The sequence below is a fragment of the Haliaeetus albicilla genome, chromosome 2 (genome assembly GCF_947461875.1).
Source record: "Haliaeetus albicilla chromosome 2, bHalAlb1.1, whole genome shotgun sequence".
Lineage (NCBI taxonomy): Eukaryota > Metazoa > Chordata > Aves > Accipitriformes > Accipitridae > Haliaeetus > Haliaeetus albicilla.
This window is the reverse complement of record NC_091484.1, coordinates 57,849,270-57,863,724: the sequence shown is the minus strand read 5'-3', so window position 1 is coordinate 57,863,724 and position 14,455 is coordinate 57,849,270. Positions and strand designations below refer to the sequence as shown.

At 45.0% G+C, this 14,455-nt stretch overlaps 1 protein-coding gene across 2 annotated transcripts in view; it reads left to right on the top strand.

Annotated features, from left to right (window-relative positions):
• The first annotated feature begins 7,675 nt into the window (after positions 1-7,675).
• RSU1 (Ras suppressor protein 1) overlaps positions 7,676-14,455 on the top strand; it is a 111,917-nt gene continuing 105,137 nt past the window's right edge. The window contains exons 1-2 of one of the 2 annotated variants that reach the window (XM_069776052.1): positions 7,676-7,994; positions 8,255-8,366. In XM_069776052.1, coding sequence (XP_069632153.1) covers positions 7,691-7,994; positions 8,255-8,366 — 416 coding nt within the window. In that variant the 5' untranslated portion in view covers positions 7,676-7,690. Of the gene's footprint in view, positions 7,995-8,254; positions 8,367-14,455 lie in introns of those variants that run through there. The other variant, XM_069776060.1, reaches the window with a different exon arrangement.

Sequence of the window (14,455 nt, the reverse complement as noted above, 5' to 3'; positions counted from 1 at the left end):
TGAAGTTTTTTGCTAGTTTTTGAAACATATTTTTTATATTCTTCTACATAATTTTGAAGTTTTACATTTAATGCTATAAAAAGTGAATTAGCCAGGATAAAACTTAAACACAAAATATTCAACATGAAGTTGATAAGAGGATCTAAGATATGAAGTTGTCTTTAATTAGTTCTATAGAATTATGTGGGTTTGTCCCCAGAGCCTTTGAAAATGTTAGCTAAAGTTTTATTCAAATTAGAATAAAATCAGAAATTGCTAAAAAATGGCCCTTGTCCTACAACCACTTACACAGATAACTTTGCCAAAGAACTTTCTGTAATACCACGTGTTAGGTATAAGAACCCAGCTGAATAAGTACTCAAGCATTTACTGAAGTTTAACACAGTAAGGACATGCTGTGTTACTACATCTTAACCACATTAAGAAGTAGTGTCAGGACCAGAGACTGATGTTCAGTATACACAAATAGCTGTGATTATATTTGTTGAGTTATATCTTCAAGCTTCAAAATCTATTTTACAAGGGAGTATAAAAAATTTGTGACACTTTTAGTAGCTCTCATAGAATCATAGAATGGTTTGGGTTGGAAGAGACCTTAAAGATCGTCTAGTTCCAACCCCCCTGCCATGGGCAGGGACACCTTCCACAAGACCAGGTTGCTCAAAACCCCGTCCAACCTGGCCTTGAACACTTCCAGGGATGGGGCACCCACAACCTCTCTGGGCAACCTGTTCCAGTGCCTCACCCCCTCACAGTGAAGAGCTTCATCCTTATATTTGATCTAAATCTACCCTCTTTCAGTTTAAAGCCATTACCCCCTTGTCCTATCACTACATGCCCTTGTAAAAAGTCCCTCTATGGCTTTCTTGTAGGCCCCCTTTAGGTACTGGAAGGCCGAATAAGGTCTCCCCGGAGCCTTCTCTTCTCCAGGCTGAACAAACCCAACTCTCTCAGCCTGTCTTCATAGGAGAGGTGTTCCACCCTCTGATCATCTTCATGGCCCTCCTCTGGACTCGTTCCAACAGGTCCATGTCTTTCTTATGTTGGGGGCCCCAGAGCTGCACCTTTCTAGTCAACTTGTAGGCAACTTCCTAGACATTTATAAAACAGATATAACTTCAGAATAGGGCAGACATAAAAATATCAGTTGACCTTTGACTAGAATTAGTTTTTCCCTTCCCCAGGCTAACACACATCATACATAAAAAATGTTGTTGGCAGGGTATATAGAGGACACTGATTCCCACCATGAACCATTTTTTGTCACAACCCAGAACGAATGACCAATTAATTTCCTGAATGTCACCTGCGATGGACAGGCAAGAGGAATTCACACCACAGCAAAGGAACGCAGGCCTCATTAGAACTCTCACTTCATTATGAAGAGTTACTCGCAGTGAAAGTAACTCCTTTATGTGATTGTTGCAATAATTAATTATGAAATCACATTAAAGTGTTAATGGCAGTTCTAACAAAATCTAGGAACACTTTGAAGATTTCCCAGCGAATGCTGAAAAAGCCATTGTTCCACAAACATACAAAACTTTACAGCGACTGAGAAGCCATCCTGGTTAAAATAAAATTTAAAAAACACAAAACAGACAAAAAGGGGAAAAAGGTAGAAGGCAAGCTATAAAATACAACTCAAAATCATCTGGTAATAAGTTAGAAAAAGAGAAACCTGTGAAGTCTCACTGGCCAACAGAATTAGATATAAGCCAGCATTTTAGAATTGTCCAAGGACCAAGAAAAACCTCGCCTAGGTACAGGTGATACTCCTGCTAACGTGCAACACAGAAAAAGGAGAAATATCTGCATTTGGATGAAACTAGGAGATATCTATGTCCTACTGAGCTGCTGGAGGTACAGAAAGTTCCTCTGATAAGGGAAGCTATAAAAGACCATACAGTCAAATTAAACATTTTCAGATTAGTGGCCCAGAAAACTTTTGCTGGGAATCCACATCAAACTGATTTCATATTTGGAATCAGGAGACAATGCAATCGTTGTCCATAAAGTTTATTAGAAACCCCATAAAGGGGATAGCAAGGAGCAAAGAAAACAAACGTTTGAACTGCCTGGAGCTAAAGCTACAAAATAAGCTCTAAAGATAGCAGTGTGTAAGACTGTGAAAGTACAATCAAGCATGGCTTCAGCTGTTTGCCTACAGAGATGAGGAGGACTTAATTTCTTCCTTGTGGACGGCAGCATCCCGGGGCTTTATGAACGTCCATTGTGGTTTTGACCTTCCTATCAATCACTGTGGATTTGGTGCAGTTGGCACAGGGCAGAGAATCCCCTCAACATCTGGCTGCTGTCTCTTGCTGCTAGGTGGCTGGTCATGGAAGCATCAGATTTTAGGTGAGAATCAACTTGGCAAGAACATTGTCATTTTCTGCATTTCACCAGCCTGGAGTACAGCTCAGCTGGAAGCCACAGGTGAAAGGGAAGGGCACATCTCCCCCAAACAGCTCCCTGCCACTGCAGGTAGTGCTCTGCGGTACATTCATTTCTGTTGTTAAAAGTGGATCACACCCTGACAGACAATGAGTTCTCAGGTTAAACCTTGGCCTTGTCAGGAGTATGACAGAGCATAAACTGACAAACAACAGAAACCTGTACATGGTTTTAATGAATGAAGTTCACTAGTAGCTTTTTGAGACTGGTATGAGCCACACGTCATACAGTTTTTGGACACGAAGTTGAGTTCCCCAAGGACACCCCTGTCCCTCCTGCTCGCTCCGCTGAGCCTGGCCTCCTGTTGACTTAGTGAATAGTATGTAGATGCGATCTGCCAACCTGTGATGTGCATGAGGCCATTCTGGTTAACACGACCTTTGGCCTTAAAGCTCTAGAGGGGAACTGCAGTTAAATGGATGAGTTTGCTGAAATCTGCTCTTCAAAAAGATTGATCTTACTATGAGAAAACACGTTTCACTTTAAAACATTAAATGTGTTCAGACATTTTTTGATACGATATATACTTGCTCTTGGCATGACGTTCTGCCACGACGTCAAACAAATTTTATGGAAGCATTGAACTTCTGCAGGAGAAAAGACTAAAGAGCACTGTGAATGGGAGGAAGAGAGATTTGCAAGATTTTTTTTTTTTTAATCTAACAATAAATAATGCTTGGTGCATCTTTAAATGTTACAAATACTCCATACCTGTGCATAATTTTTATTTACAAATGAGTAAAATGCATGAGGTTCTTTAGAAAAAAATGAAAGTCCAGCAGAGAATTTGTGTTCATGAAGACTGCTGAATGAAGCTGCTGGTACAAGGTTCAATTGATCTAGTCCAACCGACTCTTGCCAAAAATAGTCAAAGTCTAAAATTAGAGTAAATTATCAAACCCATTCTTTAAAAAAACAGGAACAAAGTAACCCACTGCTGTCCTCTAACATTTTATATGAGGAACCACAACAGAAATACCACTGCAGAAGTATTAAAGTGGAGGTCCTTAGAGGAAAGAGCTGGTGCTAAGCCATGTTTCTGTCTTGGAAGGTAAGGAGTCATTTAAAACACTTGCTTTAAAATGAATGCACAGCAAAAGCAAACAGGAACAACTAAACAGATAATTTAAAAATAATTATTCCATGAAACTTCTATGTGTTTTTTGCAGTGTAGAATTCAAAAGACAAAATCTGTGTTTAATAAGATTTATGGCTTCATCTCACAATACTGCCATGAATATCTGTGCTTTTACATCTGTGCACATTGCTGTCTATTTTATAGATAACATCGTAGTTGTGAATGCTGCATGTCCATATTATAATACCTGCATGACTACAAACAACCTCCCCCCGTCAATGACAAAGCACGGATAATGAATATGCATGTTTTCACGTCCTAGAGCCTGCACATTTTTAAATTATGTGTAAATCTTCTTCTGCATGTTACTATACATACTTATTCTTATACAAAGGTATGTTTTATGAAACAGTTACATATGAATGGTAAGCACTCCAAAGACTAGGATTTGAAGAATAAGCACTAAAAGGTCCGTAACAAGATTTTTTAATTGCCTTTCCCATGTGGCAAGGCTATTCTTTATAAACAATAAATGAGAAGTAATACCAGAATGAGATCATTGGGGCTATGGTTATTTGAAGCAAAGGAGAGAGAAGATATACAGCTAAAATACTAGAAATTGTGCTGCTGGTCAGTTTAAAACATTAGCTAATTTTAGTTAAATTTACAAAGCAGTTTTGGCTGAAAAACATTTTTCACTCGGTTCATAAAGCAAAGGAGGAGGTGTCTCGGTTTCCCACAGTAACTCAATATCTGTGTCCTAGGCACCAGAATTAACATATTTAGTGTAATTATATTTTGTCAGCTGCCAAACTAAAACCACTGCGTTACTCTGCAGTCCTGATTAAAATGAAATGTAACAAAAATTCATAGCATTGACTACTGTTCATAATAACAACAGCAACAATACAGGATTACTAACAAATAAATGTTTAAAATGTTTATTATCTGATAATAAAAATAGAAGCCAAATTTTATAGAAGTTTGCTTTTATAAGGCAAAGATCAGCAAAATAAATATTGTGTGGCAGTTATCACACATAATTACTGTAATTTTGATGGATCCATTTTTAGTAGCAGCGCCTAATGGTACATAAGTGTTTTTGCAGGTGCATGTTGCTGTTGTACCGTTTTGATGATATGCTAACTCTACATTAATGGTGACCGTTATGATAGTTTTTCTCGGAGGGGAAAAAAAAAAAGGATAAAAATAGATTAATAATGTAAAACCTCATTTCCTTGGTCAGAAGAACTACCTAGGACAGCCAGAGCAAGGGCAGCGTCAGAGCCACTTGTCCCCTTGCTGCTCCCCAGCACAGTGAGAAGAGCCAGTGGAAGGGCACGTCCAGTGCTCGCTGCCTGGCCGGAGCAGGCTGGAGGGAACCAGTGCAGGGAGCAACTTCTCCCTCATCTTACCACCACATGGCAGCTGCAGCTCTGCCATACGATCCTGGCCATATGTCTACCTCATAGTCTCCTTCTTTAGCCTGCTGTCCTAAGGACAGAAGGCACATGCCAGCCTCTGCAAAGAATTCAGGCATTTGCTCTACAAACATTTAAGCCAAGTGACAAATTTAGAACAAATCTGACAGATATCAAAGATATTTTATAGTTGTTTCATAAGCAAAAAATCCATAGCTGGCTAGTACAGCGAGACCTAAATTGGAAACGCCTGTACTGTGAGCTCGACTGCTGTACATGTGGCGAGGGCTCCACCGGCCAGTCCCCAGACACACGTTGACCAGCCTCTAGCTGGGGGTGTAGAGGGAGCTAAGGATATTTGGGGTCAAAGGGGTTACGGAAGAACTGGATGTACTAGGAGGAGGCGGTAGGGGATAAGAGAGGGGAGGTGGGGGGACTGCAGCGGCTTAGGCCCCCTGCAGGAAGCTACTCTTCACGAGTATGACTGCTGATGGAACAACCTGAAAATTAAGTTTTCAAGATCGGGGAATGACCTGACCCTTGGACAATGTGGCATGTGTACTTACTTTCCCACTCCTCATTGCATTGATATTTAATGCTCCATGAGGAGCTGAGAAGTTTAAAAGGAAGGCTTGACAGCAACTCCTCTTTGCCAAATCCAGTGCAGACCTGAGAAGGGTATTGATTAGTGCATTTACTCAGATGAAAGGTTTGCTAAAACAGGAACCAATGTAGATGGCATAGAAGGTGCGAGTGATAGATGAACTATTTATACAAGAGGAAAATGAAATTAGGTGAATGGTAAAAAATAAACCTGACAAAAGGGAGTAATGGCAATATGTTTATTAAGTGCGGAGTAATTAAGTACTTCTATGGTAGGGGTCAAATGTGGACATCCAGGCCATGTGCAATGTAATAGGCTATTGTTTTGATCACTGCATAAATGGAGCAGTGACAAGCCAGGTGAGCTCCTCATTAGTCACGAAGACACCGTTTCGTGAGTGTCTTGTCACAGTCATGTGTGCTTTATCTGTTTGTTGGAATAAGCAAGTTAGGACCATATTTTATAATAAATCTGCCTAAGCCTTTGCTACTAAATGAAACCTGCAGTCATTCTCCATGAAACAAGAACAGTAGACATGCTCGCACGTAGGTCTTTGGGACAACTGACTGGTGGCAATCTGGGCATTTTCTTAGACAGGAAAGGGATCCAGCGTCATGTTCCGGCAGACAAAAAAGGAACTGCACATTGTTGTCTTGTACATCTGAGTGACTGTGTGTTCTGCTGAGCAATCCAGATAAAACAACGTTCTTCCAGTTGTGTTTTGTAAGAAAGACCCAGAAGCAGCCTGTAACTTCAGAAAAGGACTCAAGGACGCTATTTAGGGATAAACATGCTGCAATTCTGCAACCCAGAACTGAATCCTTACATTCTTAAAAAAGGAAAAGCTGAAGTTGCACCTCCAGCAGCGTTTCTCATTTGCTGGTTTAGGCGCCTTCCCATTCATCATCTTGGTTTCTGTGGATATTAGTTTTAGGCTTCTAAGCAACACCACATAGTGCATAAGGAGCACACGTGCAAAATTCAAGGCTGTGGCTCTCAACGGGTGGCCTGGCCTTCAGTCATTTTCTAGCGAACAATTGCGCTGAGCTTCCGTATCTGTTGAATGACAGTAAGTAGGAGCTTCTTAACTCCTACCAAAGATGTTATATGCATAAATACATTCTAAGCAGTAAGGCTGTAACTGCAGCATCATAGCGACAAGGTCAATTAAAAGTGCTCAGAACCTGGGCCCAGCCTTGTGACTAGTTTTGCAACTAGAGCCGACTAGAAAATCCACAAGGACACGTGAAGAAATGGAAAGCGCTGATTCAATGAACCCCCATTTTTTTGCAATGACATCTTTTGCCTTAGGTAGCCTTTGCCAAGCTTCACGAGTGCTCTGAAACCCTACTTGGTCAGTTCCTAAGGAGCCTGAGCTTTCCAGCTCCATGGCTCTGCAGCTTCTCCTTTCTCCTGCTGACCTGCTGGGAGTTGACCAACCGCCCCGAGCAGACCCCTGCCAGGGCAGCAGGAGCCACGGCTGCCAGGCACACTGTGCGGGACAGGGCACCCGAAGGCACTTTTCTCCTCTGTGCAAAACGGTGCCACATCCACCACAGCCCATCTTCTCGGGTTTTTGCTTGTGAAGCGCTTTCCAAGTGCCGAAGAAAGGGGAACGGGTGTTAACACCACATTTCGAACAGACGGCTGCGTAGGCCCGCGAGGCTCGTCGCAGGGAAGGACAGATGGGCCTCAGGCACCGCGGTAACCCAAGCTCTCCCGCCTGCCCCGAGGTAGGAGCACCCAAGCGAGCCCGCTGAGGAACAGGCCGCCGCCCCAGCGGCGGCACTGACGAAGCCGAGTTTCCTCTCCGAAGCCGCCAGCTCCTGCAACCGAGCCCGTCACCGGCGCCTGACAGGACGGCGGGCATCACGGGGCTGCACTCCTCTACCGGGCAGGCTGCTCCGCGACCCCGCCGACGGCACACGGCTGCCGACGGTCACCCCCGTAGCGGGACGCCGCTCCAGGCCGCACCGACCCCGCCACCCCAGGCGGGCCTCCTCCGCCGCCGCGCATGCGCCAAAGCCGCACTCGCGCAGGCGGAACCCTGCCGTCTTGCGGCCCAAAACCCGTTATCACCTACGGGGCGCGTTTATTGGCCAGCGAACCTTCCTCCCGCGCCTGCGGCCAATGGCCAGCGGGCTTGCGCCGAGGAGGCGCGCTGACTGGCTCGACGCCTTCCCAGCCGTGGGCGGAACCGCTCGGGCGGGCGGCCGGCCTTGGAAGGCGCGGGGAGCGCCTCCGCTTCCCGGAGGCAGGCCGCGGCGCGCCTGCGCGCGAGGGCGGGGGGGGCGGGGGCGGGGGCGGAGGCGGTGGGATGGGGCGGGGCGTGGCGGGGTGGGGCGTGGCAGGCGCGTGTGGCCGCGGGGAGCCGCCCGGAGCCGCCCGCCGTCCCACCGTCCCACCGGCTGCCGCCCCGCCGCGGCACCGCGCGGTGAGTCGCCCTGGGGGCAGCGGCGGGCCTGTCCCTCCGCCCGGGGGTGGGAGGGCGGCCGGCATCCCGGTCTTGGCTCCGCTGGGAGGGGACGGGACGGGACGGGACGGGACGGAACCCCCCCGGCGGAGCGGCGCGGAGCGGCGCGGAGCGGCGCGGGCGGGCGGTCTCGCTCGCCGCCCTCGGCCCCTCAGGGCGGGGGCCGCCCCCGGCCGGGTCCCCGCCGCCCGCCTCACGGTGTCCGTTTCTGCCCCGCCCAGGCCATGTCCAAGTCGCTGAAGAAGATCGTGGAGGAGAGCCGGGAGAAGAACCAGCCCGAGGTGGACATGTGCGACCGCGGCATCTCCAACATGCTGGACGTGCCCGGCCTCTGTAGGTACCGGCGGCGGCGGCGGCGGGCGGGGAGAGCGCGGAAACTTCCTTATTTGTCCCGGGAGGAGCCGGGGCCGCTGCCGGCCCTGGGCGCGGGGGGGGCGGCCCGGCCCGGCCCGGCTGCCGCCCCGGCCCCTCGGCGGCGCGGGGCTACCCGAGCCTCTCCTGTGTCGGGGGCGTCCCGGGGCTTTGGGCATCGGGGCCCTGGGGAGAGGTTCGTGGGCGGGGGGAAGCGCTCCGCTCCCAGCTGCCGGCAGCGCCTTCGGGAGAGGCCCCGCTCCGCTGCACCGAGAGGCCGGCGTGGGGAGCCGGGGCTGCCTCCCGCCTCTGCCGTCGCCTCTGCCGTTCCCGTCTCGCCGCTGTCATTCTGGCCCGCGGGTGGCGGGGAGACTTCGCCTCCTGTCCGTCTCGCCTCTCCCTGCTACGGAAGCAGAAACGCCGCCAGCCCAGCAGCATCTCCGCTGGACTTTGAAAGGGATGGGGTGACGTTAGCCTGGAGCTAGGCACGGCGGGTCTCTGAAGGAGAGTAAGGTAATGCTGTATTACAAATACAGTAATACTGTACTTTGGATATTGCGTGACTGCATGTGTTCTCCAGAACTGTGACAAGTACGTCGTTACTGGTATGCTGCATTTGCTGTAACTAGCTTACAGCAAATGCAGCATACCGGTAACGGCATACTGTCACAGTTCTGGAGAGCACATAGATGAAGAGCAAGGGAGGTAACTTTGCCTTGCGAGTGTGTATGATGTTATAGTACAGCTGATAGGCAGCAAGTTAAAGTTGTAACTGGCTGTGGCATGCCACAGGCTGAAATTTTTCTGAATGCATGATGTAATGAGGAAAAAGCAAAATCTAAACCAACGTACTTGAAATGCTAACCATGTCCTGGTTTAGCTCTTTACTATGTTTGTTAAACTTGATAGCAACCGGGAGCAAGTGTACATAACTCTTACATGATGGAAATAAGTTCAGGGAAATGTATGGCTAGCTACAAACTCACCATTGTCTGCAGAGTCAGGAGCAGACCGAAGTTTCTTCAGTCGTATCAGTAAAGGATGAAGACTTAAGTACAGAACCTAGTTCTGCAAAATTCTGTGCTTAAGTCTTCATCCTTTACTGATTCTTTTCCTGCTTATGAGTTGTGCATGGGATTTCTGGAAGATTACATTGTAAAGCCCAGATATATGAACTCCTGTTAAATAGAAAGCTTCACTGTATTTCTATTGGATGAAGAGTTGTTTGAGACAAAGTAGTGTTTAGCTCACATTAACCACAGACCCATTTTCAGAACTATACTTAGCCCTTTCAGATAAACTAATGCGTTAAGAGTGTGGGACAGCAACAGAGTACTGTTGCTTTTGTTAAATAGACTTGCTGCCTGTTATCAATACTAAGACATGTAATTAATTAGCCACCTTTGATCTTTCTTTCAGGTGGGGGGAAAAAAGGTAATTTTGAAGCACATCAGTAATGCTGAAGTAAAAAAAGCTTTTCTTGTACAAAGACTGTTTTGGCTTTGTTGTGCAGGCAGGGTCAGGGACCAAAATGTGGGACTGTGGTTCACAGGTGGTCCCTGGTACTGAGTTGCTAATTAAGCATCTGGAGCTTGTTTGGCAGGGAGCTCCCTACATGAAGCGTAGACTTGTGGTACCCTAGTTACACTGCTTCAGAGAAGTCTGTATGCAGATACTTTTGGTGCACATCGTGTGAATTGATTTAGCATGGGGATTTGGGGCCTTCAGTTTGAGATGGAAGTTAGCAGAGGGAGGAATGATGACTGGTTTCTGTCCAGTTAATTGAGACCTTCTTGCTTTTTCAGTTAGTCTGCACTCTGGCAGAGAAGGCTTAAGTTGGGTGTTTTGGTGGGGTTTTTTTTGCCTTTTTTTTTGTCATCAAGGTATTTGCTACTTTCCATCTGCAGAACCAATAACTTCCTCCAAATATGCCTGTTAAAAAAGTAATGGATAGGTATTACCTCTGAATTTTAGGTAATGATTTGAGAAAATGTTAAACTTGCTTGTTTTCTAACCCTGTCATCTGACTCCTAATGGATGATCTTCTAGTATAGATTGGGTGTTTTGGGTTTCTCTGGCTCTCAGAACTGGCAGAGAAGCTAGATGAGTCTGGCCTGGTGCCTTCCCTTGTAGGTGTGCTGGATATCTTTCCAGTGCAATGTAGTGTTAAAGCTTGCCTTTTCAGAAACTGTGTTTTTTCCGTGAAATAAAGATCTTTGTTAAAAACAATCATCATGATTCATGCCCAGTGACTGTTCTTTCACAGCATCTTGTCTTTAATGAGGGCCACTAGTAGATGTTCAGAGATAAGGGTAAGTTTAGGTTATGATTGGAGGGAACATGGTGGTGGTGTTTTCCCTGGTTTTGGTTATTTGAGGCTTAGGGACTTACTAGGTTGGAGGATACTCCTGAGTTACTGTGTTCAATAGCCCATGATAGGGATTTTGTCTCGCATAATTATTTAATGGTTGCAAATGCCCCTCCCAGAGCAGCCAGTAACTCTTAAAGTAAGCTGCTCCCTATAGTCTTGGTTATTCTTCAGGAAAAGGACCAAGCCTTGTCCCATTGCATTTTTTAGTACTTCCTGCAGAGTGGCTAGTGGACTGACTGATACTTAAGCTTTCTTAACTTAATTCACATAGAATTAATGCAGACACAAGGATTTGGAAGCAGTGCACTGTGTAGCATCTGCTCGGTTTGCCAATCCCTTTGCTGTAGGAGCAGACCTATTCTTGTCATGTGTGTTTAACAAAAAAAAAAAAAAAAAAAGTGTTCATAGAAAACTGGTGTTATATGGGGGCAGAGAGGAGAAAAGGGAAAGAGGAATATGTGCCCTGGCTTGGACAGGATTCTTTCCTGGCTTTTCTTCCCAGTCTAGTGAATGACTTGCTATGATACAGGGCAGCCACTCATATTTTCTTTTGCCTTGACTTCCACTGTCTGTAGCAGTTGTGGGAGAGACAAAACAGACCAAACTTGCCTCTGTCAAATACCAATGTCTTTCCAAATCAAGATGAAATACTCTTCCTCTCTGGGTAGAGACTGACACTCAGTATCTGAAACTGTCTTAAACTAGCTTAGACCTAGAAGCTTGACAACCTCTATATCTCTTCCCGCTTTTGTGTTTAGTAGAGGGAGAGTGGAGTTATCACCTTGTTTATAATGTGGTGTTCAGATTCACAAAAGTTCAGTAGTCGCTGAACCACTGCTTGCTCAGGAGTTCATTAATGTCATTAGAAGCTGAATTCTATTTTTGGAATGTTCCTCAGATCCCAGCACTTCCGTGTTTTCTCCCAGTGACTTAAAGTACAAACTAGAATTGTGCTACAGGCCTTCAGAGCATCTGAATTTTCAAGGCTTTCAGAAATGTAATATGAGAAAACTCTTTTCAAACATGTTCTGTAGGAAAGAAATTTCATTTGAGGCTAAAAACATCCCTTGATCTAGGTTTTTTGTGCTTTAGCTCATCATAGTAATGTGAAGACCGTGTAAAACAGTTAAACTTCAAAGGCTTTTCTTATTGTTCAGGGATGCAATAAAACAAATGATTTATGATGACTTTATACAGCCATCAACAATTATGAAGTTGTTCTTGGAGTAAGGACCAGTCTCTAATATCTCATTTATGTATCTTTAAGTGATTGAAATGGGGAAGCTATGAATTAAGGAATTATTTTGCCCAAATAACTTGAGACATCTGCTGCTCTGTAGTCTTGTTGTCAGGGAAGGAATATTGGATGAAATCCTATTTACTCTGTAAGTGTTAATTTGCTCTTGTTATCTTTCCATCTGTAAGCTATTCATATTTTACATAAAGTACATGCTTGTGTGGTAGGAATTAACATGCCTAGAATTATTTATCAGAAAGTTAGTGTTGATATAATTGTCTGTTCCTAAAATAACCAAGGCACAGAAGATGGAGGGGCAGGCTACTTGTAAGTTGTTTTGTACGATAGTGTAATGCTTGTCCTGCGTTAACTTCCTCCGATGGAACAGAAAACGTCTTATCTTGGTTCAGCAAGGTCTCTGGAGTCTTCCTGGTTTGGTTTTTTTTCCCCTTAAAAAAAAAAAGTCTTGTCACCTAAATATTTTATGTAAAGCTAACTTGCAGTGCATGGTAGCAGTATGTGAAACGGCTTGATACTAGGGCCAAAAGGGAAGAGCTTAAACATTCCTCCCTTGACCCACTCCGTTTTGAAGCAATGATGGGACTGGGACCATAATGAGAATTTGTAATTACTATGCAAGTAAATTGCTCTGGCAAAACGGTAGTATCCTGACCCTCAAACTTCTGTGTGGATATTTGGTGCATTCTTGAAATCAAAATAACTTACCGCCTGTATGCTAATTACCGTAATGTTAACAGTTAGGCAACTGAGGTCTGCAGTCCTCAAGGGCAGTCCTTCTTAGTGTCTAGGAGCTCCGCCGTGGCATCCTAGAGAGGTTATAGTAATTTCCCTGTGGGAATCGTGGTGCCCTTTGAATCTCAGGGGACTGGCACTTGGGGTGAATGGTCTGACCTGTTGAGTGATCCTCAGTGAGTCCTGCTAGTTACGCTTACCTGAGCAGTGTATGTCCAAAGCAAAATGGCCCCACCAGGCCTCCTTCAGCTTTGTAGATATTACTTGGGGATGTTAATAAGTTGCTTAAGACAGATGTCTTTATCAGAAGAGCTGATAGTTCAGTTGTCATGCAGAATTGACTTATATATAGGATGAGGAAAACCGCAGTCAGCTGTTTCCACAGCACAGTCCTCCTCACAAGAGTAGGTGAGTGGCAGCGTACTGGAAAACTTGGTATTTCCAGGGGCTGGGGCTGGTTGTGTAGTACAGGTCAGTTTAATGTAAGTGAGCAAATTCGCCTACTTGTAAGGAGTGACCAAATGCCAATTTATGTCTAGGCTCCCTTTCTTAAAATGCTTGCAGATCTGTTTCTGAACTGGTAGTAGCTTTGGACCTTTCAAGATTGAAAATCTTTTTGTCTAGGTATGGCTAAAATGCTGCTGGAAGTAGTTCAGAGCACAGATGCCTAAACCTTTGCTCTTTTCAAAATAATATTGGAATCTTGCCTCTTTCATTCCTTTGGGGGATGACAGCCTGCTTTGCACATCAAAGGTGCAATGGGATTCTTTGTCACACATCAGAATGGACTGACATAGTGGAGTTTCAGACAAGGTGTCTAGGCTTCAGTCGAATTTGGACAGTAAAGTCCATATTGAAATGTCTTTGGTCTAGGGATTTTGGCCTTGAAATTCTTGACGTTGGGACTTTGTTCTATTCTGTACAGACGTGAGAAGAAACCCTGCTGAAAATAGGCTGTGTTGAAGAAGACAGCGATGTGACAAATATGGAGAGGGAGTAGTGAGAATAATGCTTGTAAGCTTGTGTTTTTAAAGGCCAGCAGTACACATGGCTTGATGGTTTAGTTAGCAGGCCTACCTTTAAAAACTAAATATGCACAGAACTTTTTATGATATTTAAATTCAGCAGGAGTTTGCTGTTCAGAAGACCCAAGTCTGCAGCCCCAAAGCTTAATTGCCCTTGAGTAACCATCCTCACTTCCTATGTATACAAATGATGAGGTCATGGCAGGAAAGGTTCACCATATGCATACACATGGATTAGATCAGGGTCTCTCAGTTCTCTGTTAGTAAAACACTTCCTTTTCTTACTCTTTTGTTTCTTAGTTCAGTTTGTAAGTGATCTAGAGCAGATACTTGCATGTGTTCTACTGTCTAGCGCTTAGTGCAGTTCAGTGACTTTATACTGCTGTGGTGTAAGTTATGTGCAAGTGGTGTCTCCTCATAAGCTGGCTTCTTGCAGGAGTTATAAATTTTATTTGGTATGTTTTTTCTTTTAAACGTTGAATTACATCTTGAGCACAGAAGCAGAAAATCTTAAGCACTTCTTTTAGTCTATTTCAGTCATCATTCTGATTTGTATGCTTTAAATGGGTGTTTCACTTAGTGGGGCATAGGGGGGTGGGGATCAGGACTACTTTCTTACCACTGCTTGAAGAGTTTATTTTGATAACCTTGGACATATCTAGCCCTAGTGTTAACAAATAATAGA